The sequence below is a fragment of the Salvelinus alpinus genome, chromosome 35 (assembly GCF_045679555.1).
Source record: "Salvelinus alpinus chromosome 35, SLU_Salpinus.1, whole genome shotgun sequence".
Lineage (NCBI taxonomy): Eukaryota > Metazoa > Chordata > Actinopteri > Salmoniformes > Salmonidae > Salvelinus > Salvelinus alpinus.
Window position 1 is genome coordinate 13,211,009 of NC_092120.1, and position 20,760 is coordinate 13,231,768.

Sequence of the window (20,760 nt, forward strand, 5' to 3'; positions counted from 1 at the left end):
AGCACCTCTATACCAGGCGGTGTCAGAGGAAGGCCCTAAAAATTGTCAGACTCCAGCCACGCTAGTCATAGACTGTTCTCTCTACTACCGCACGGCCAGCGGTACCGGAGCGCCAAGTCTAGGTCCAAGAAGCTTCTAAACAGCTTCTACCCCCAAGACATAAGACTCCTGAGCATCTAGTCAAATGGCAACCCAGACTACTTGCAGTGCCCCACCCCCTCTTTACACCACTGCTACTCTCTGTTGTCATCTATGCATAGTCACTTTAATAACTCTAACTACATGTATATACTACCTCAAATAACCAGTGCTCCCGCACATTGACTCTGTTTCGGTGCCCCCCTGTACAGTCGTGGCCAAAAGTTTTGAGTATGACACAAATATTAATTTCCACAAAGTATGCTGCTTCAGTGTCTTTAGATATTTTTGTCAGATGTTACTATGGAATACTGAATGAATAATTACAAGCATTTCATGAGTGTCAAAGGCTTTTATTGACAATTACATGAAGTTGATGCAAAGAGTCATTATTTGCAGTGTTGACCCTTCTTTTTCAAGACCTCTGCAATCCGCCCTGGCATGCTGTCAATTAACTTCTGGGCCACATCCTGACTGATGGCAGCCCATTCTTGCATAATCAATGCTTGGAGTTTGTCAGAATTTGTGGGTTTTGTTTGTCCATCTGCCTCTTGAGGATTGACCACAAGTTCTCAATGGGATTAAGGTCTGGGGAGTTTCCTGGCCATGGTCCCAAAATATCGATATTTTGTTCCCCGAGCCACTTTTGCCTTATGGCAAGGTGCTCCATCATGCTGGAATAGGCATTGTTCGTCACCAAACTGTTCCTGGATGGTTGGGAGAAGTGGCTCTCGGAGGATGTGTTGGTACCATTCTTTATTCATGGCTGTGTTCTTAGGCAAAATTGTGAGTGTGCCCACTCCCTTGGCTGAGAAGCAACCCCACACATGAATGGTCTCAGGATGCTTTACTGTTGGCATGACACAGGACTGATGGTAGCGCTCACCTTGTCTTCTCCGGACAAGCTTTTTTCCGGATGCCCCAAACAATCGTAAAAAGGGGAATCATCAGAGAAAATGACTTTACCCCAGTCCTCAGCAGTCCAATCCCTGTACCTTTTGCAGAATATCAGTCTATCCCTGATGTTTTTCCTGGAGAGAAGTGGCTTCTTTGCTGCCCTTCTTGACACCAGGCCATCCTCCAAAAGTCTTCGCCTCACTGTGCGTGCAGATGCACTCACACTTGCCTGCTGCCATTCCTGAGCAAGCGCTGTACTGGTGGTGCCCCGATCCCGCAGCTGAATCAACTTTAGGAGACGGTCCTGGCGCTTGCTGGACTTTCTTGGGCGCCCTGAAGCCGTCTTCACAACAATTGAACCACTCTCCTTGAAGTTCTTGATGATCCGATAAATGGTTGATTTAGGTGCAATCTTACTGGCAGCAATATCCTTGCCTGTGAAGCCCTTTTTGTTCAAAGCAATGATGACGGCACGTGTTTCCTTGCAGGTAACCATGGTTGATAGAGGAAGAACAATGATTCCAAGCATCACCCTCCTTTTGAAGCTTCCAGTCTGTTATTCGAACTCAATCAGCATGACAGAGTGATCTCCAGCCTTGTCCTCGTCAACACTCACACCTGTGTTAACGAGAGAATCACTGACATGATGTCAGCTGGTCCTTTTGTGGCAGGGCTGAAATGCAGTGGAAATGTTTTTTGGGGATTCAGTTCATTTGCATGGCAAAGAGGAACTTTGCAATTAATTGCAATTCATCTGATCACTCTTCATAACATTCTGGAGTATATGCAAATTGCCATCATTCAAACTGAGGCAGCAGACTTTGTGAAAATTAATATTTGTGTCATTCTCAAAACTTTTGGCCACGACTGCACAGTACCAGTCAAAAGTTTGGACACAACTACTCATTCCAGGGTTTTTCTTTATTTTTACTATTTTCTACATTATAGAGTAATAGTGACTATGAAATAACACATATGGAATCATTTAGAAACCAAAGAGGTGTTAAACAAATCAAAATATATGTAACCACCCTTTAACTTGATGAAAGCGTTGCACACTCTTGGCATTCTCTCAACCAGCTTTTTATAAAAAATGTATTTAACCTTTATTTAACTAGGCAAGTCAGTTAAGAACAAATTCTTATTTACAATGATGGCCTACCAAAAGGCAAAAGGCCTCCTGCGGGGACTGGGGCATGGGATTAAAAAAAAATAATAAATACAATATAAATAAGAGAGACAACACAACAAGAGAGACAACACAATACTACATAAAGAGAGACCTAAGACAACAACATAGCAAGGCAGCAACACATGACAACACAGCATGGTAGCAACACAACATAACAACAACATGGTAGCAACACAACATGGCAGCAGCACAACATGGTACAAACATTATTGGGCACAGACAACAGCACAAAGAGCAAGAAGGCAGAGACAACAATGCATCACGCAAAGCAGCCACAACTGTCAGTAAGAGTCTCCATGATTGAGTCTTTGAATGAAGAGATTGAGATAAAACTGTCGAATTTGAGTGTTTGTTGCAGCTCGTTCCAGTCGCTAGCTGCAGCGAACTGAAAAGAGGAGCGACCCAGGGATGTGTGTGCTTTGGGGACCTTTAACAGAATGTGACTGGCAGAACGGGCGTTGTATGTGGAGGATGAGGGCTGCAGTAGATATCTCAGATAGGAGGGAGTGAGGTCAAAGAGGGTTTAATAAATAAGCATCAACCAGTGGGTCTTGCGACAGGTATACAGAGATGACCAGTTTACAGAGGAGTATAGAGTGCAGTGATGTGTCCTATAAGGAGCATTGGTGGCAAATCTGATGGCCGAATGGTAATGAACATCTAGCCGCTCGAGAGCACCCTTACCTGCTTATCTATAAATTATGTCTCCGTAATCTAGCATGGGTAGGATGGTCAGCTGAATCAGGGTTAGTTTCAGCTTCATGTGGTAGTCACCTGTAATGCATTTCAATTAACAGGTGTGCCTTGTTAAAAGTTAATTTGTTGAATTTCTTTCCTTCCAAATAAATGCTTCACAGCGTTCAAGTAACAGACACATCTCACATCTGTTCAGAGGAGACTGCGTGAATCAGTCCTTCATGGTTGAATTGCTGCAAAAAAAACACTACTAAAGGAAACTAATAATATGAAGAGACTTGTTTAGGCCAAGAAACACGAGCAATGGACATTAGACCGGTAGAAATCTGTCCTTTGGTCTGATGAATCCAAATCTGAGATTTTTGATTCCAACCTCCGTGTCTTTGTGAAATGCAGAGTAGGTGAACGGATGATCTCCGCATGTGTGGTTCCCACCGTGAAGCACAGAGGAGGAGGTGTGATGGTGTGTGGATGCTTTTTTGGTGACACTGTCTGTGATTTATTTAGAATTCAAGGCACACTTAACCAGCATGGCTACCACAGCAATCTGCAGCGATACGCGATTCCATCTGGTTTGCACTTAGTGGGACTATCATTTGTTTTTCAACATGACAATGACCCAACACACCTCCAAGCTGTGTAAGGGCTATTTGACCAAGACGAAGAGTGATGGAGTGCTGCATCAGATGACCTGGCCTCCACAATCACCCGACCTCAACCCAACTGAGATGGTTTGGGATGAGTTGGACCGCAGAGTGAAGGAAAAGCAGCCAACAAGTGTTCAGCATATGTGGGAACTCCTTCAAGACTGTTGGAAAAGCATTCCTCATGAAGCTGGTTGAGAGAATGCCACTAGTGTGCAAAGCTGTCATCAAGGCAAAGGGTGGCTACTTTGAAGAATCTAAAATCTAAAATATATTTTAATTTGTTTAGCACTTTTTTGGTTACTACATGATTCCATATGTGTTATTTCGTCGTTTTAATGTCTTCACTATTATCCTATAATGTAGAAAATAGTAAATGAAATCCCTTGAATGAGTAGGTGTGCCCAAACTTTTGACTGGTACTGTATATAAAAAATTATATTTGAAGACATCCACACACACTCCTACAGTATATTATACAGCATAAGCAAATCCAATGTAAGTCACTGGTGAGTGAGATCTGCTAAAGGATTCTCCTTCTTTTACATTTTAGTCATTTAGCAGATGCTCTTATCCAGAGCGACTTACAGGAGCAATTAGGGCTAAGTGCCTTGCTCAAGGGCACCTGGACAGATTTTTCACCTAGTCATCTACGGGATTCGAACCAGCAACCTTTTCGGTAACTGGCCCAACACTCTTAACCGCTTTCTCACAAGCACAATGTGTACACACATACCACAGACATCAATGCAGACCCGCTTGTGTGTACTGTATGTCTGTAGTATGTGTGTATACCACAGACATACAGTCTCAAGTTCTTTTTATACCTCAGTGGTGTAAATACACCAACACGATGACTCATACACACCAACCACACTATGGGCCCATTCACACAGATAAGTCAACAAGCCCATAATATGTACAAGGGATCTATAATATCAGCTGTGCTAATCCATCACTAAGGCTAGGAAGCGAATTAGTGTTGGAGGTCAGGTGAATGCAGTGTTGGCTAACGTTGAAATAGCGCTTTCATGGTACCAAGACTAACAGTACAGAAGCACTGTGTTGTTGGTGAGTCAGAGACCTGTGTGATGTTGGGTGTCCCACCGCCTTCCCCTTCAGCTGTGTGTGTGTGTGTGTGTGTGTGTGTGTGTGTGTGTGTGTGTGTGTGTGTGTGTGTGTGTGTGTGTGTGTGTGTGTGTGTGTGTGTGTGTGTGTGTGTGTGTGTGTGTGTGTGTGTGTGTGTGTGTGTGTGTGTGTGTGTGTGTGTCTTGAACAATGCCTAGATGGGTCTGAAGGTGACTTTCTTCCTCGTGCTAGGAGGTGTGTACGAGACCTCTCTATCTCTGTGTGTGCAGCGACAGTGTAGAGAGGCAGCTGTCAACACCGTCGTGTGTCCCCCGCCTTAACAATAGGCCTGAGCGGCAGGAGGGAGCTGGTGATGATGACTGAGCTTGAAAGCCATCGCCGCAATGCAGTAGCAGTGGCAGCCAGTGGCCTGGGTGGCTGTGCCTCGCTCCCTCTCTTCCCTGGCCTATAGGGGGAGCAGAGCTCTGCTGGGGGAGCTGTCTGTGGTGCTGATCCTCAGTCTACCCTAGCACTCACTGTATTGCTCAGTGCTTCCCAAATGGTACCCTACTTCCTGTATAGTGCACTTATTTTGACCAGGGCCCATAGGGCTTTGGTCATAGGGCTCTGGTCAAAAGTAGCCTCAATCTCTATATCTGTATTTCTGTCGTCAAGTTAGCCACCAAGGCTATTGCAGCCACAGTCAGCTGCATATCCCAGGGACTGGCCGGAATGCAATAACCCAGCCACAGAGGAAATCACATAGGGTGTGATAAATGCCTTATCTTTTAATGTTGTGAGAGATTGTTCCTGGTGAATTGAGTCAGTCTGACACGGCCTGAAAAATACATCTACAGGCCTTTTATTACTAATACAGCGGGAGAATATTAAAAACGCCAACAGGTCTAAAATAGAAGATCTGACAAAATAAATGATTTGCAATTTTAAAATAATGGTTGCCAATGGCAACTGTATAAAATATCCACACTCACAAAAAAAATGCTGTAGTTGAGGAGATATTCACGGATGGCTTGTGAATTCTGCCATAATACCCCTTCCATACTTCATATAAGGCATTTTACAAATTGTGGCATATTGGCTACGGATCCCATGATGAAACATACAGTAGCCTAAAGTAGCACTCATAAACATCGCTAATGTTTATTTTTCATTCATGCATAATTGAGTGAGTTTATTACGATATTAATTCTGTAGTGCCGGCTTGCATCCAATGGTGGTCTGTTATCATTCTGCCAACTCTGAGTGCTGTTGTTAACCTAAGTTGAATCTGTTTACTGTACCCAAGAGGATCACGGAAACAGTAGGGGAGACTCCCATGGGAGGCAGTTAGAGAGAGAGAGCCAGAGAGAGCCAGAGAGAGAGAGAGGTAGGAGGAGCCTTCCAGACAGCTGAGCTCCACATGATTCAAAAGAGAAAATAGGATGTGGGGAGGGGAGAGGAGGAGAAGAGAGAGAGAGAGAGTGATGAGAGGAGGGAGTCCACAATCTGTGAGCTGCAGCATGGTGACAGAGCTCACTGAGGCTGCAGGGCTATGGAAGAGTGTGTTATGTGTATGGAGGAGTGTGTTATGTGTATGTGTGTGTGTGTGTGTGTGTGTGTGTGTGTGTGTGTGTGTGTGTGTGTGTGTGTGTGTGTGTGTGTGTGTGTGTGTGTGTGTGTGTGTGTGTGTGTGTGTGTGTGTGTGCGTGCGTGCGTGCGCGTGGGAAGGGGGTTTAAGGGGGCACTATTAATAGCCTCTTTCTGCGAGAGCGTACAGGGCTTTTTGAGTGAGCCAGGGGCAGAGGATCCTTCATAGCATTGTGCCAGTTGATTTAGTTGACCATCACCATTACAGTCAAAATGCTACTGCTGAGGGCCTCCCGGGTGGCGCAGTGGTCTAGAGCACTGCATCGCAGTGCTAGCTGCGCTACCAGAGTCTCTGGGTTCGCGCCCAGGCTCTGTCGCAGCCGGCCGCGACCGGGAGGTCCGTGGGGCGACGCACAATTGGCCTAGCGTCGTCCGGGTTAGGGAGGGTTTGGCCGGTAGGGATATCCTTGTCTCATCGCGCTCCAGCGACTCCTGTGGCGGGCCGGGCGCAGTGCGCGCTAACCGAGGGGGGCGGGTGCAGGGTGTTTCCTCCGACACATTGGTGCGGCTGGCTTCCGGGTTGGAGGCGCGCTGTGTTAAGAAGCAGTGCGGCTTGGTTGGGTTGTGCTTCGGAGGACGCATGGCTTTCGACCTTCGTCTCTCCCGAGCCCGTACGGGAGTTGTAGCGATAGTAATTACTAGCGATTGGATACCACGAAAATTGGGGAGAAAAGGGAATAAAATTAAATTTAAAAAAATAATAATAATAATAAATGCTACTGCTCTCACAAATTCTGTCCCCTTGTAAAAAAGCTGTATAAATCTATCAGGGTGTTACTGTTTCTTTACAAAAGCTAAAATGCTTCCTACTTTACTGTATATTGTTAAAATGTTGCACACTGAACATAGGACATTCTGTTCCCTAAAATATCCCAAATGCTAATATAATACTACCAATGCTAAGATCATTTTCTAATACACTACTATATCCATCATGCATCACTAAATGCTAACATGACTCTACCCTTGCTAAAAAAAAGCTCTACATCTTCCATTGCTAATATGCTAACACACTGCCTTCACAGTCCCGTAAATGCTAACCATGTTCCTCCTTGCTTTGCTGAGTAAAACAGACACACCTCTGCTCTGCTGTCACGGTCCAGCCCTTTTTTAATCATCCCTCTCTCCCTCCTTCCATCTCTCCCACCCTTCCGTTGATATGCTAAGCAGTTTATGCCATGTTTATCTAAAGGCCAAGGAGACACCGGGAGAGAAAGGTTCTCTTTACCCTCAGGGCTACCAGCCGAGCTATCTGAAAACAAGAGACAAGCACACAATGAAAAGACTAAAGGGGACAATGTGAATTTCCCCAAGGTTATGGCTATGTTAACATCCACCTTGAAAACATAACCACGGTAAAGAGAAAAGGCACCGTGACTAACGGTTTGAATATAACCACACTGTCAACAAGACACAATGGTATCATTTTAGAAAATGGAGTCTTGATATTGCATGTCAGTAGAAATGAAGTGTATCTGCTCAACTGTGTTAAATCTGTCTGACAGTGAAATCTTACAGCTACATCTCCAGCAGTTCTCCAGAAATCTCTTGCTGAGCGGCAGACAGTACTACCGTAAAAGGGCAACCAAAGATTCTCCATTTGCATCTGTAGCTATGTACCTTTCTGTCTTTTGTGAAAAAAAATGGATGTTCCAAGCACAGTGTCACGATTTCCAAATTCACCTCTTTAACTATTGTGGATGCTTACCGCTGCTGGATGGGTGCAGCAGGGGTGAATATATTATGGTCATTGCCGCACACACACACACACACACACACACACACACACACACACACACACACACACACACACACACACACACACACACACACACACACACACACACACACACACACACACACACACACACACACACACACACACACACACACACACACTGTGTGGTTCCGCCAGAGTGCATCAGGTTAAAGAGACTGGCTCTCTGACAACACTAACAGCGGTCTATTCTGCCTACTAATACAACGGCGGGCAGGGTAGCACAATGGCAGTCAGGGAGGAGGGAACAGCGAGGACACTAGGACCCATGGGCGGCACAGTGGCATACATGAGAGAAGCACTCCAGCATGAGTCAGGCATGTTGTGTAACAGGGGAGAGACCAAGGGCCTTGTTTCCATACTGGCTCCCCCAACACAGCACATACAGAGACCCAGTGAGGGACATAGAGAGAGAGAGAGAGAGCGAGAGAGATACACATGCAAGCCAGTCGTCAGCCAGAGACCACACATACAGTTCACAGAGACACAAACACAAACATATACGCCTGCCAGAGCACATGAGGGGGAGTGTCACTGCTGGGTCCATACCTACACATCCATTACATACGAAAGCATGCACACATGCCATATGTCGACTAGAAAAGAACCCACACATGCATGACTGGATGTCAAATGAGTCATCTCTATGTCAGTGTTATGTGGAGTGAATATGATCATTCACTGAATTAATCTAAATATGAGAGCGAAAACTACCATTGACAAAATAATCAATATGGATCGGTATGACTTTTGGCCGAACAACAAGAGAGGAGAACGTAATGGTGATGGAGAGAGATTCTTTTGAATCCATTCTCAATCCTGCTGCGCTATAAAAACATGATACCCCTTTGAACACGCCATTCAATACGCTGACCTCACTCCTCACATCAAACAAAAAGCAACAAGACAAACAAAACGAATCGATAAAAAACAACATGCATAATACAGCATGCCAGTAAAACGGAGAATGAGTTGAATGTGTTAGGACCATAGCCCTCGTTCATTGTGTCTTTGCTGAATGGCCAAAGACAGATGGCGTGTTAGTCATGGAATGGACATTGTCCCCCAGGAAGGGAAATGGTCACATGAGTAACTTCACACAGCACACACCATTCTCTTAATGGGCCTATGCTATGGTCTCCAGTGTGCAGTATATTCTGCTATAAAACACCTGAACCAAAGCATGTATAGGATTTGGCTTGGATTTCAGAGATGGTTTGAGAATTAAAGGGGGCGTTCAGTAGTTACATGGGCAGTGAGGCCTTTAGATACTGTAACTTCATATAAAGTGTGTTAAAATAATAAGAGTATGGGGAAAATGTGGCATGGGGTACATTTTATATTAAAGGGGTACTTCAGGATTTTGGCAATGCGGCCCTTTATCTACTTCCCCAGCATCAGATGAATTTCTGGATGGCATTTTTATGTCTCGTTTTTTTTAAATTTACTTTATTTAACTAGACAAGTCAGTTAAGAACAAATTCTTATTTACAATGACGGCCTGCCCCGGCCAAACCCGGACAATGCTGGGACAATTGTGCGCCGCCCTATGGGAATCCCAATCACGTCCGGATGTAATACAGCCTAGAATCGAACCAGGGACTGTAGTGACGCCTCTTGCACTGAGATGCAATGCCCTAGACCTCTGCGCCACTCGGGAGCCCAGTATGAAGGACGTTAGAGGTAGTTTCTCGAGCCAATGCTAACTAGTGTTAACGCAATGACTGGAAGTCTATGGGTATCTACTAGCATGCATGCATCATTGCCAAAATCCTGAAGTATCCCTTGAATAGGCTTCCTCTTTGAACTCAAGCTTGCTTTTGTAGGGAATAAAGAGATGCAGACAAACTGATGAGAGTGAGAGGGCTAAATAGAGTGAAAAGGAAAAAGAGAGTGAGAGGGAAAAAGATAGAGAGAGGGCTAAAGAGCAAATAAACAAGGAGGGAAAGAGGAATAAGGGAACCGGAATAGAGAGAGAGTAATTCAGTTAGAATAATCGATAGCAGGCTGGCCATTAGAACCATCTTACCCAACATGCCCTTGCTTTCCTCTGACAGACACATGTCCTTCTCTGCGCTGGGCAGCACAAAGCCCACCACGAAGATCTCCACACCGTCTGCCATGAGGGCCAGCCCCAGCACAAAGTACAGCGTCCACTGGAACTTCCCATGGCCACACTCCTGCAGGATGGTCTCGTACTGCTGGGCCAGCTCCTCCTGATCCTTCCTCCTCTCCGCCTCGAACTGGGCCAGGTCCCTGATCTGAGCTTGGGGGGCCATCCCGTCCACCGGACCCGTTTTGCCGGACTCCGCCCGGGGGATCCCCTGGTACTCGCCCTCGTAGATCTCATCGTCTTCGTCGTGACCTTCCGTGGAGTCGCTGTGGCCGCCCTCGTCGTCGTTGGCCCGGCTGTCGTTGCGGTAGTAGCCGTCGCCATCTTGGCTCTGCTGCACGGGGTAGTCGTCATCATCGTCCTCTTCCTCGAAGCGCTTGTATGAGCGCTTGGTGTACTCGTCGGCCATTTTGTCCACACTGCGGCCCACCTTCTTGCCCGCCTGCTTCTTCACCACCTTGGCGATGTCTTTGGCGCCGCGGACGAAGTCCTGTCGTCCGTCTCGTCCGTAGCCGTCGTCCATCTTGGCTCTGGCGGTGAGGCTGGTTGCTGCTAGGAACGGGAGATATCAGGAGTGGCACAAGGGCATGGGTGTGCACTGGGTATATCTGTGGATCTGGAATTCAGTGCCACGGACAGCTCCTTTATCAGCTACAGACAGAATATTTTCCTCCAAATTGAGACCTGGAATGAAAGAGAGGATTGTGTTAGAACGGCACCTCCAACACTGTGGAAAGAAACTACGCAGCATCAACTGTCCATCACAGTCCTCACTCATTCTCACTCTGTCAACTTTCAATCAAGAAATACAAACTATGGTGTTTCCATACTGTTGTAATTTTCATAAGAGTATACACCTGCGTCTGTACATGACAGCTGGCCGGTGGCTCCTTAATTAGGAGGACGGGCTCATAGTAATGGCTTGAGCGGAATAAATGGAATGGTATCGAACACATTAAACACGTGTTTGACACCATTCCAATTCCTCCATTCCAGCCATTATTATGATCCATCCTGCCTCCTGTGCTGCACATGCCACAGAAAGCCAAACTCAAGTGAAGTCTTCGTCAACCATTTTGTAAAGAAGGTCGACGACATCCGATCCTCGTTTGCTAAGTCAAACGACACCGCTGGTTCTGCTCACACTGCCCTACCCTGTGCTTTGACCTCTTTCTCCCCTCTCTCTCCAGATGAAATCTCGCGTCTTGTGACGGCCGGCCGCCCAACAACCTGCCCGCTTGACCCTATCCCCTCCTCTCTTCTCCAGACCATTTCCGGAGACCTTCTCCCTTACCTCACCTCGCTCATCAACTCATCCTTGACCTCTGGCTACGTCCCTTCCGTCTTCAAGAGAGCGAGAGTTGCACCCCTTCTGAAAAAACCTACACTCGATCGTTCCGATGTCAACAACTACAGACCAGTATCCCTTCTTTCTTTTCTCTCCAAAACTCTTGAACGTGCCGTCCTTGGCCAGCTCTCCTGCTATCTCTCTCAGAATGACCTTCTTGATCCAAATCAGTCAGGTTTCAAGACTAGTCATTCAACTGAGACTGCTCTTCTCTGTGTCACGGAGGCGCTCCGCACTGCTAAAGCTAACTCTCTCTCCTCTGCTCTCATCCTTCTAGACCTATCGGCTACCTTTGATACTGTGAACCATCAGATCCTCCTCTCCACCCTCTCCGAGTTGGGCATCTCCGGCGCGGCCCACGCTTGGATTGCGTCCTACCTGACAGGTCGCTCCTACCAGGTGGCGTGGCGAGAATCTGTCTCCGCACCACGTGCTCTCACCACTGGTGTCCCCCAGGGCTCTGTTCTAGGCCCTCTCCTATTCTCGCTATACACCAAGTCACTTGGCTCTGTCATATCCTCACATGGTCTCTCCTATCATTGCTATGCAGACGACACACAATTAATCTTCTCCTTTCCCCCCTCTGATAACCAGGTGGCGAATCGCATCTCTGCATGTCTGGCAGACATATCAGTGTGGATGACGGATCACCACCTCAAGCTGAACCTCGGCAAGACGGAGCTGCTCTTCCTCCCGGGGAAGGACTGCCCGTTCCATGATCTCGCCATCACGGTTGACAACTCCATTGTGTCCTCCTCCCAGAGTGCTAAGAACCTTGGCGTGATCCTGGACAACACCCTGTCGTTCTCAACTAACATCAAGGCGGTGACCCGTTCCTGTAGGTTCATGCTCTACAACATTCGCAGAGTACGACCCTGCCTCACACAGGAAGCGGCGCAGGTCCTAATCCAGGCACTTGTCATCTCCCGTCTGGATTACTGCAACTCGCTGTTGGCTGGGCTCCCTGCCTGTGCCATTAAACCCCTACAACTCATCCAGAACGCCGCAGCCCGTCTGGTGTTCAACCTTCCCAAGTTCTCTCACGTCACCCCGCTCCTCCGCTCTCTCCACTGGCTTCCAGTTGAAGCTCGCATCCGCTACAAGACCAAGGTGCTTGCCTACGGAGCTGTGAGGGGAACGGCACCTCCGTACCTTCAGGCTCTGATCAGGCCCTACACCCAAACAAGGGCACTGCGTTCATCCACCTCTGGCCTGCTCGCCTCCCTACCTCTGAGGAAGTACAGTTCCCGCTCAGCCCAGTCAAAACTGTTCGCTGCTCTGGCACCCCAATGGTGGAACAAACTCCCTCACGACGCCAGGTCAGCGGAGTCAATCACCACCTTCCGGAGACACCTGAAACCCCACCTCTTTAAGGAATACCTAGGATAGGATAAAGTAATCCTTCTAACCCCCGCCCCCCTTAAAAGAGTTAGATGCACTATTGTAAAGTGGTTGTTCCACTGGATATCATAAGGTGAATGCACCAATTTGTAAGTCGCTCTGGATAAGAGCGTCTGCTAAATGACTTAAATGTAAATGTAAGTCAGTAACCGCATGGAGGTTCTCAATACCCGTCTTCATGATTCTCAACAAATGGCCTTATTCCTACGGCTGAACCCAGTCAGCCCACCGTATCTGACCCAATGTAATGTCCTTAATAAGTGGACATGACAGCTTTAAGTAGAAAATGACAGAAGAGCTCCTGTTCTAACTCAGTGGCCTGCATTGATTGAGCACCAGTTATCTCATAGGTCTCTCCCAGCCCATCCACAGGTCACAGCATGGCATTTCCAATGGCTCTCGGCTTGAATCAAACCTTCAAGGGAACATACTGCGACACTGACGGCCCAGTTAGGAGCACTGCAATTACATTTGTTCCCAGGAAGTCTACAAAGAGACATTAGTATTTCCTGTCTGACAATCTGGAGAATGGGGTGACATAAGCCTACATGTCTAGCAGATGAATGGATTAATACGATGAGCTACTGTAGGCAACTAGGTAACACTACCAGTTTCTTTTGGGAGATAGCTTAGTCTTTCAGCTATATCAACTTAAAAATCATCTTGTGGTATTCAGTGAACTGATGTGGCGTGGCATAATGTTTTCTAAATTTGCCTAGTGTGTGTCTAGTGTGGTCTAGTGTGTTTCTAGTGAGTGTCTAGTGAGTGTCTAGTGTGCATCTAGTGTGGTCTAGTGAGTGTCTGGTGAGTGTCTAGTGAGTGTCTGGTGAGTGTCTAGTGAGTGTCTAGTGTGTTTCTAGTGAGTGTCTAGTGTGCATATAGTGTGGTCTAGTGAGTGTCTGGTGAGTGTCTGGTGAGTGTCTAGTGAGTGTCTGGTGAGTGTCTAGTGAGTGTCTGGTGAGTGTCTGGTGAGTGTCTAGTGAGTGTCTGGTGAGTGTCTAGTGAGTGTCTAGTGAGTGTCTGGTGAGTGTCTAGTGAGTGTCTGGTGAGTGTCTGGTGAGTGTCTAGTGAGTGTCTGGTGAGTGTCTGGTGAGTGTCTGGTGAGTGTCTAGTGAGTGTCTGGTGAGTGTCTAGTGAGTGTCTAGTGAGTGTCTGGTGAGTGTCTAGTGAGTGTCTGGTGAGTGTCTGGTGAGTGTCTAGTGAGTGTCTAGTGAGTGTCTGGTGAGTGTCTAGTGAGTGTCTGGTGAGTGTCTAGTGAGTGTCTGGTGAGTGTCTGGTGAGTGTCTAGTGAGTGTCTGGTGAGTGTCTAGTGAGTGTCTGGTGAGTGTCTAGTGAGTGTCTGGTGAGTGTCTAGTGAGTGTGGCCCCTTTCCTCGACATTTCCTTCCCTATTTATTCATTTTTCCCTACTCGTCTCAGCCTCTCTCTTTCTCTATTCTCTCCTTCCCTGTCTTCCTCCTCTCTCCTTTCCCCATCCTTCATCTCTTTCCCTCTTGTCATTCTCCCCCTCTCCTCTTGCTCATTCTCTGTCCCTCCTTCCCTATCTCTGTTTCTCTCTCTCCCTCCCCTGGCTCTCTCTCTCTCTCTCTGTTATTTGTGGGTGAGGATAATTGGTCCTCAGCTTCACTCTGTTATTTCTGTTGTGTATTCCTCTCCTCGTGCCCCTATCGGCAACGCTAACCTGCCTGGGCTGTGCCGTTTAACCTCCCAGTCTCTCTCTCCTGCTAGAGTCTCCAGAGATAGCAGGCAGGTTAAACCTTGACCCGGAGAACAAGGCTGACAGAAAAATGGGCAGCCGAGTGGCCTGCTCTTTTCCCTGCACCTCTGTCACCATAACACACACACAGCCCCATCTAATTTGTCTCACAGAGGAATACAGCAATACAGCAAAAGGAAACAGATGCAGTCAGATTGTCAGATTAATATACAATATCTTTAGAGAGAAAGTGTGCACACTGTTCATTGAAATCCATGCACAATATATAGCCTAGCCTACTATACAACCTTAAAATATGATGTTTCTTTAGTGAATACTAATTTGATTATCTCAGAAATGTGACTGTATGCTGTTAGTTTGAGAATAACACCAATCCTAAATGGTGGTGTGTAGGAGACGTAGGAAGCTGATCCCTTGATAGAGTGGTGTTGGTGCCCACTGTGGCTGCCTAATGCTATTGGATTCTCTGGCCCTTTGAAGAGGAGGAGACACAGCAGGAGAAGAGAACAGGCCTCAGGGAGGATCCATAGACCATAGCTGAACCCAATGACCATGCACACACTCTGAAATACTGTAACAGTCCCCACCCTTCTTTGGTTAGTGGCCCCCCTTTTATCTGTTAACACTTTATTTTACAGTCCTATTTCAGCTAGTACCTGTTGGACAAGGGGTACTCTCTGGTGCTGTGATTCAGTACCTGGTACCTAAAAGGCACGTACGTAATTACCAAGTCAACTGTGTAACAGGCTACTATTACAGCCTTACCAAACTGACTACTTCCTGTACTGTGTTAGGAGTGTCCTGGCTAAGTAGCATGAGATCAGATGGGATGGAAACTGGAGGAGATGAGAGTGGAGGAGAGGAGAGTAGAGAAGGACAGAAACTGGAGAAGAGGATGGAGGGCTGGGGAGCTGCTCAGACAACAGACTGGCAGAGATCACTGAACCCAAAGGTCTTCTGGGAAGAATGTGTTTCCAAGAAACACTCACTTAGACTGAAAATGAACCCCGGAAACAACAGCAGCTATATCAGTCAGTCATGCCCTCTGTCTTTTCTACCAAGGTAAGGAGCGCTAATGTGCCACACATATAAAGGTGACTTTGGTGATGTCTATGCATTGAGAATAATATGAATACAATGGATGGAAATGATTCAATTCATATGAATATGACATATTATCCCAGCTTTGTGTCCTATGTATGACCAGTTCCTCCAAACATGCACTGTATTAGCAGATACTGTGACACTGAAACATGATTGCATGTCAATGTAAATGAATTAGATTGCATTGAATTGCATGTTAAAATTCTCTACATGTCATGTCCTCTCCTTGTTCGCTGCTGGGCTAATATAGGCCAGTATATTGTATGTGGATTTGCTTCATCCACTTCACACGGTAAAGTGCGCATTAGGTGCCACCAGAGTGGTACATAGAAGCCTGATTTCCATATAAATGGCAGTGAGTGAGATGGCCCCTACTAGCCCTTGAAATCACTGACTGAGTCAGACCCCATCTGCTAGCTACAGATGTAGGATCTTAATCTGATCACTTTTTTGTTCCTGAGAATTTTCATGCACAGCAGGAAATGCAAACTTGTAGTGTATTTGAGTTTTAAAAAGGCTTCTAAAGTTTGTAATTTCCACTTTGAAATTTCAGACTTGATTTGCCCTAACGATCAACCCCTACAACCCCTATGTATCAACCCCTACAAAAATGTATATAAATTATTATCCACATAATAATTCACATTGCCTGTTGCTGTAAGGTTATTTTCCTGCTGTAGCAAACTGGCGCAAATTTAGATCCTACATCTGTATTGCTCGAGAATCCTGAAGCAATTGCATTTAAACAAGCATCTTTCAGGGAAGAGAAAGCACAAGAGAGACAATCTTCCATTCCTACTGTACAGAGCTTGTCGTGCAGGTGGGAATATGAATTATATTAAAGAAATACTTGAAAAACATAAGGAGGTAAATATGAAAGTGAAATCCTCCTGTAGGACCTTTGGCAGGTGAACAAGAGCAGACATACAGTATGTATAAAACATGAGGCTTGCAGTAAGGGAACAACAACCTTGTGGTTGCATTACACATGGAGTTAGTGCGTAAAGAGGCGGAAGCTCAAGAATAGTTCTATATGCTGATTTGTATGCCAGCAGCCTCTCTAAGAATACATTGAATCATTGCATACTTTGACAACAGTGTATTAATTGGAAATGTGATTGGAAATGTGGGCTGAGAGGGAATCCAAAGAATCCATGTTGATATAAATTCCATTCAAAGAAGAGAAAATTATATAATTTGAAACAGACAGATAATGTATCAGAATATGTCACCATGCAAAAACCTTTTGTCCCTTGTGCCTGCCTGTATTGGTGCAGGAGTTTCCTGCCTTAACATCATTAGTGGTTAATGGGCCATAGTTTACAAGGATCCTTACACAGAATGACTCTGTTGGGAGCTGTCTGCTTTGGTAAGACATCTCAATCTAGCAACCAGAGGACATAGAGTTGAAGTCAGAAGTTTACATACACATTAGCCAAATACATTTAAACTAAGTTTTTCACAATTCCTGACATTTAATCCTAGTAAACATTCCCTGTTTTATGTGAGTTAGGATCACCACTTTATTTAAGAATGTGAAATGTCAGAATAAAGCAGAGAAAATGATTTATTTCAGCTTTTATTACTTTCATCACATTCCCAGTGGGTCAGAAGTTTACATACACTCAATTAGTATTTGGTAGCATTGCCTTCAAATTGCTTAACTTGGGTCAAACGTTTCGGGTAGCCTTCCACCAGCTTCCCACAATAAGTTGGGTGAATTTTGGCCCATTCCTCCTGACAGAGCTGGTGTAACTGAGTCAGGTTTGTAGGCTTCCTTGCTCGCACATGCTTTTTCAGTTCTGCCCACAATTTCTATAGGATTGAGGTCAGGGCTTTGTGATGGCTACTCCAATACCTTGACTTTGATGTCCTTAAGCCATTTTGCCACAACTTTGGAAGTATGCTTGGGGTCATTGTCCATTTGGAAGACCCATTTGCGACCAAGCTTTAACTTCCTGACTGAGGTCTTGGGATGTTGCTTCAATATATCCACATAATTTTCCTCCCTCATGATGCCATCTATTTTGTGAAGTGCATCAGTTCCTCCTGCAGCAAAGCACCCCCACAATATGATGCTGCCACCCCCGTGCTTCACGGTTGGGATGGTGTTCTTCGGCTTGCAAGCCTCCCCCTTTATCCTCCAAACATAATAATGGTCATTATGGCCAAACAGTTCTATTTTTGTTTCATCAGACCAGAGGACATATCTCCAAAAAGTACAATCTTTGTCCCCATGTGCAGTTTCAAACTGTAGTCTGGCTTTTTTATGGCGGTTTTGGAGCAGTGGCTTCTTCCTTGCTGAGCGGCCTTTCAGGTTATTTCGATATAGGACTGGTTTAACTGTGGATATAGATACTTTCATACCTGTTTCCTCCAGCGTCTTCACAAGGTCCTTTGCTGTTGTTCTGGGATTGATTTGGACCAAAGTAGGTTCATCTCAAGGAGACAAAATGCGTCTCCTTCCTGAGCGGTATGACGGCTGCGTGGTCCCATGGTGTTAATACTTGCATACTATTGTTTGTAGAGATGAACGTGGTACCTTCAGGCGTTTGGAAATTGCTCCCAAGGATGAACCAGACTTGTGGAGGTCTACAATTTTTTTTCTGAGGTCTTGGCTGATTTCTTTTGATTTTCCCATGATGTCAAGCAAAGAGGCACTGAGTTTGAAGGTAGGCCTTGAAATACATTCACAGGTACACCTCCAATTGACTCAAATTATGTCAATTAGCCTAACAGAAGCTTCTAAAACCATGACATAATTTTCTGGAATTTTCCAAGCTATTTAAAGGCACAGTCAACTTAGTGTATGTAAACTTCTGACACACTGGAATTGTGCTACAGTGAATTATAAGTGAAATAATCTGTCTGAAAACAATTGTTGGAAAAATTACTTCTGTCATGCACAAAGTAGATGTCCTAACCAACTCGCCAAAAGTATAGTTCGTTAAAAAGACATTTGTGGAGTGGTTGAAAAACTAGTTTTAATGACTCCAACCTAAGTGTATGTCAACTTCCGACTTCAACTGTATTTCATGTGTAGTCAGAGAAGATGAATGAGGCCCTCTCATAGGACATATTTAGTTATATGTTTGGATAAGAAAACGTGACAATAAAAGAGAGGAGTAAAAGCTGTATTAAACCTCCCCCACCCACTGAAATATAGTTACTCCTTACTCCCTAAAAGGTCGAACCTCTGCTCCTGATCTTTAATAGCTTAAGAGGGCTATTACTCACCTACCCCATTCTAGATACCCTGGTGTACTTTAATGGCCCACTGAGCTTAGCTATTCTGTAAAATAGCTGCTCCAAAACCAAAAGCATATTGTATCATCTCTTAGCAATCCAAGATCTTCAGGGCACATAAAACCGCCCACCTCTGCTCTTGGTCTAGAAATCTTGATCTTCGCACAGGGCCTCAATCTCTCTCGGAGGCGCCAGCCGACCTTCACACCAGGAGCCACTCACTACTCCATCTAAATGCAATGAGCTAGCCATCACCATCAGATTACCCTTTTACCATCCCCACTACTGATCGATATGAGTAGGTACAGATAGGCTCTTTAGCCTGGAATAATAAACCATTCTCTACTTAAGAGTCATGCTGCTGCAAGTACGCGGTTGTTAGCACAAAATAATCTAGCTGAGAATATTTAATTCCCCTTAATAACTAATCTGTGAGTCATGATATGGACATTTGGCCGCAACAAGACAGCAAATCCTTCTGGAAATATGCAACAACAAAAGGCTTAATATATGGGATAAACAGCAAGAAAGTCGATAAGATAACAACGTAATGAGTTATTCCAAAGTAAAGCACATCTCCTATTGGGCCTGGCATCTTTAATGAAGTGTAAATTGATAATAAATTAAGTGTCCGAGAGGAGCCGCACCAAAACCCTAGCTGTCATTTGCCAGTGATGAAAGACTTAATTATGTAAACCTATTTCCTCCTAGTGAGCTGAGAGGATGCCAGGGGGTCAGTGGAGCTCCTCTCTACACCACACACAATACTGGAACAGAGCAGCAGCTTGCTAACAACAAAAGAGAGCAGAGAGAAACGGGAAATAAGATAACGCTAGCTAGCACGTTAAAACTGAAGCAGTGCACTAAAGCGGAACAGTCTTATGCTCTGGCTGAAGCTACTTTATTTGCTTATCTTAACAGGCCCTACCACAGCTAAAATACAGCTAGTAAATGTAGACTCGAGCACTGGGCTAGGCAACTGTCAACAGCTGAAATTGTGTCGGTCAAATTCCAATCAAAATCATTGTTAATGCTAACAGGAGCAACCATTTGCTAAATGTGATACAACACTGCCCATTTCCACCCTAAAACCATTGTGGTAATAGTAATGGAGGAATATATGCTGAAGCTAAAATCAACAACAAGTTCAGACAGTTTTATGCCAGAAGGGTCCGTCACCGTGGCTTAAAACAATTCTAGCATGTTTCAAACTTAGCTTAGTGCTAATGCTACCAAGGCTATTAATCCAGCCAAGAAAGTTTATGAGAGTGGAAAAACTGTATGTATGTTGAAAGAGAATTGTAGAGACACAGGCCCAACTTTATGTAATGCGGTATAAGGTGTGAGACAATCAATAAAAGTCACAAGTCAATGAAAACAGATACAGTGGAGTAGGCCATATAACTCAATAGAAGGTTTGTTTGCACAGTACAGTTGTCTGGCCGGCTGTCCAAAAGCCCTGTTTGTTTAATCACAGCACATGAGACCCTACATACCTTTCAGTGTATAAATTCGTACCGTTAGCAGTATTGACTTTGTGCACAGTGTCTCCCTCTGTTCAAACAATGGAGTAAGGAGGGAATATGATGTTTCTGTTTCAGTCGACTCTCTCTGACTCCTCTGTTTACAGTTCACTAGATCACAGACTGACAGTCACTCTGCCAAGGACAAGAGTCAAGATCCCATTGGAAAATGGCATGAGTCGCTTAGGGAGTCTGTCAGTGAACGCCACAAAGATCCACAACTGTGCTGAATAGGGACACTTCAATTTAG

General features: G+C 45.3%; 1 protein-coding gene across 1 annotated transcript in view; it reads right to left on the reverse strand.

Moving 5' to 3' along the window:
• The window catches only part of LOC139564647 (synaptic vesicle glycoprotein 2A-like), a 51,168-nt gene that overhangs the window by 19,953 nt on the left and 10,455 nt on the right, over positions 1–20,760 (reverse strand). Inside the window, exon 2 of the mRNA XM_071384359.1 lies at positions 10,089–10,856. Coding sequence (XP_071240460.1) covers positions 10,089–10,695 — 607 coding nt within the window. The 5' untranslated portion in view covers positions 10,696–10,856. The remainder of the gene's footprint in view (positions 1–10,088; positions 10,857–20,760) is intronic.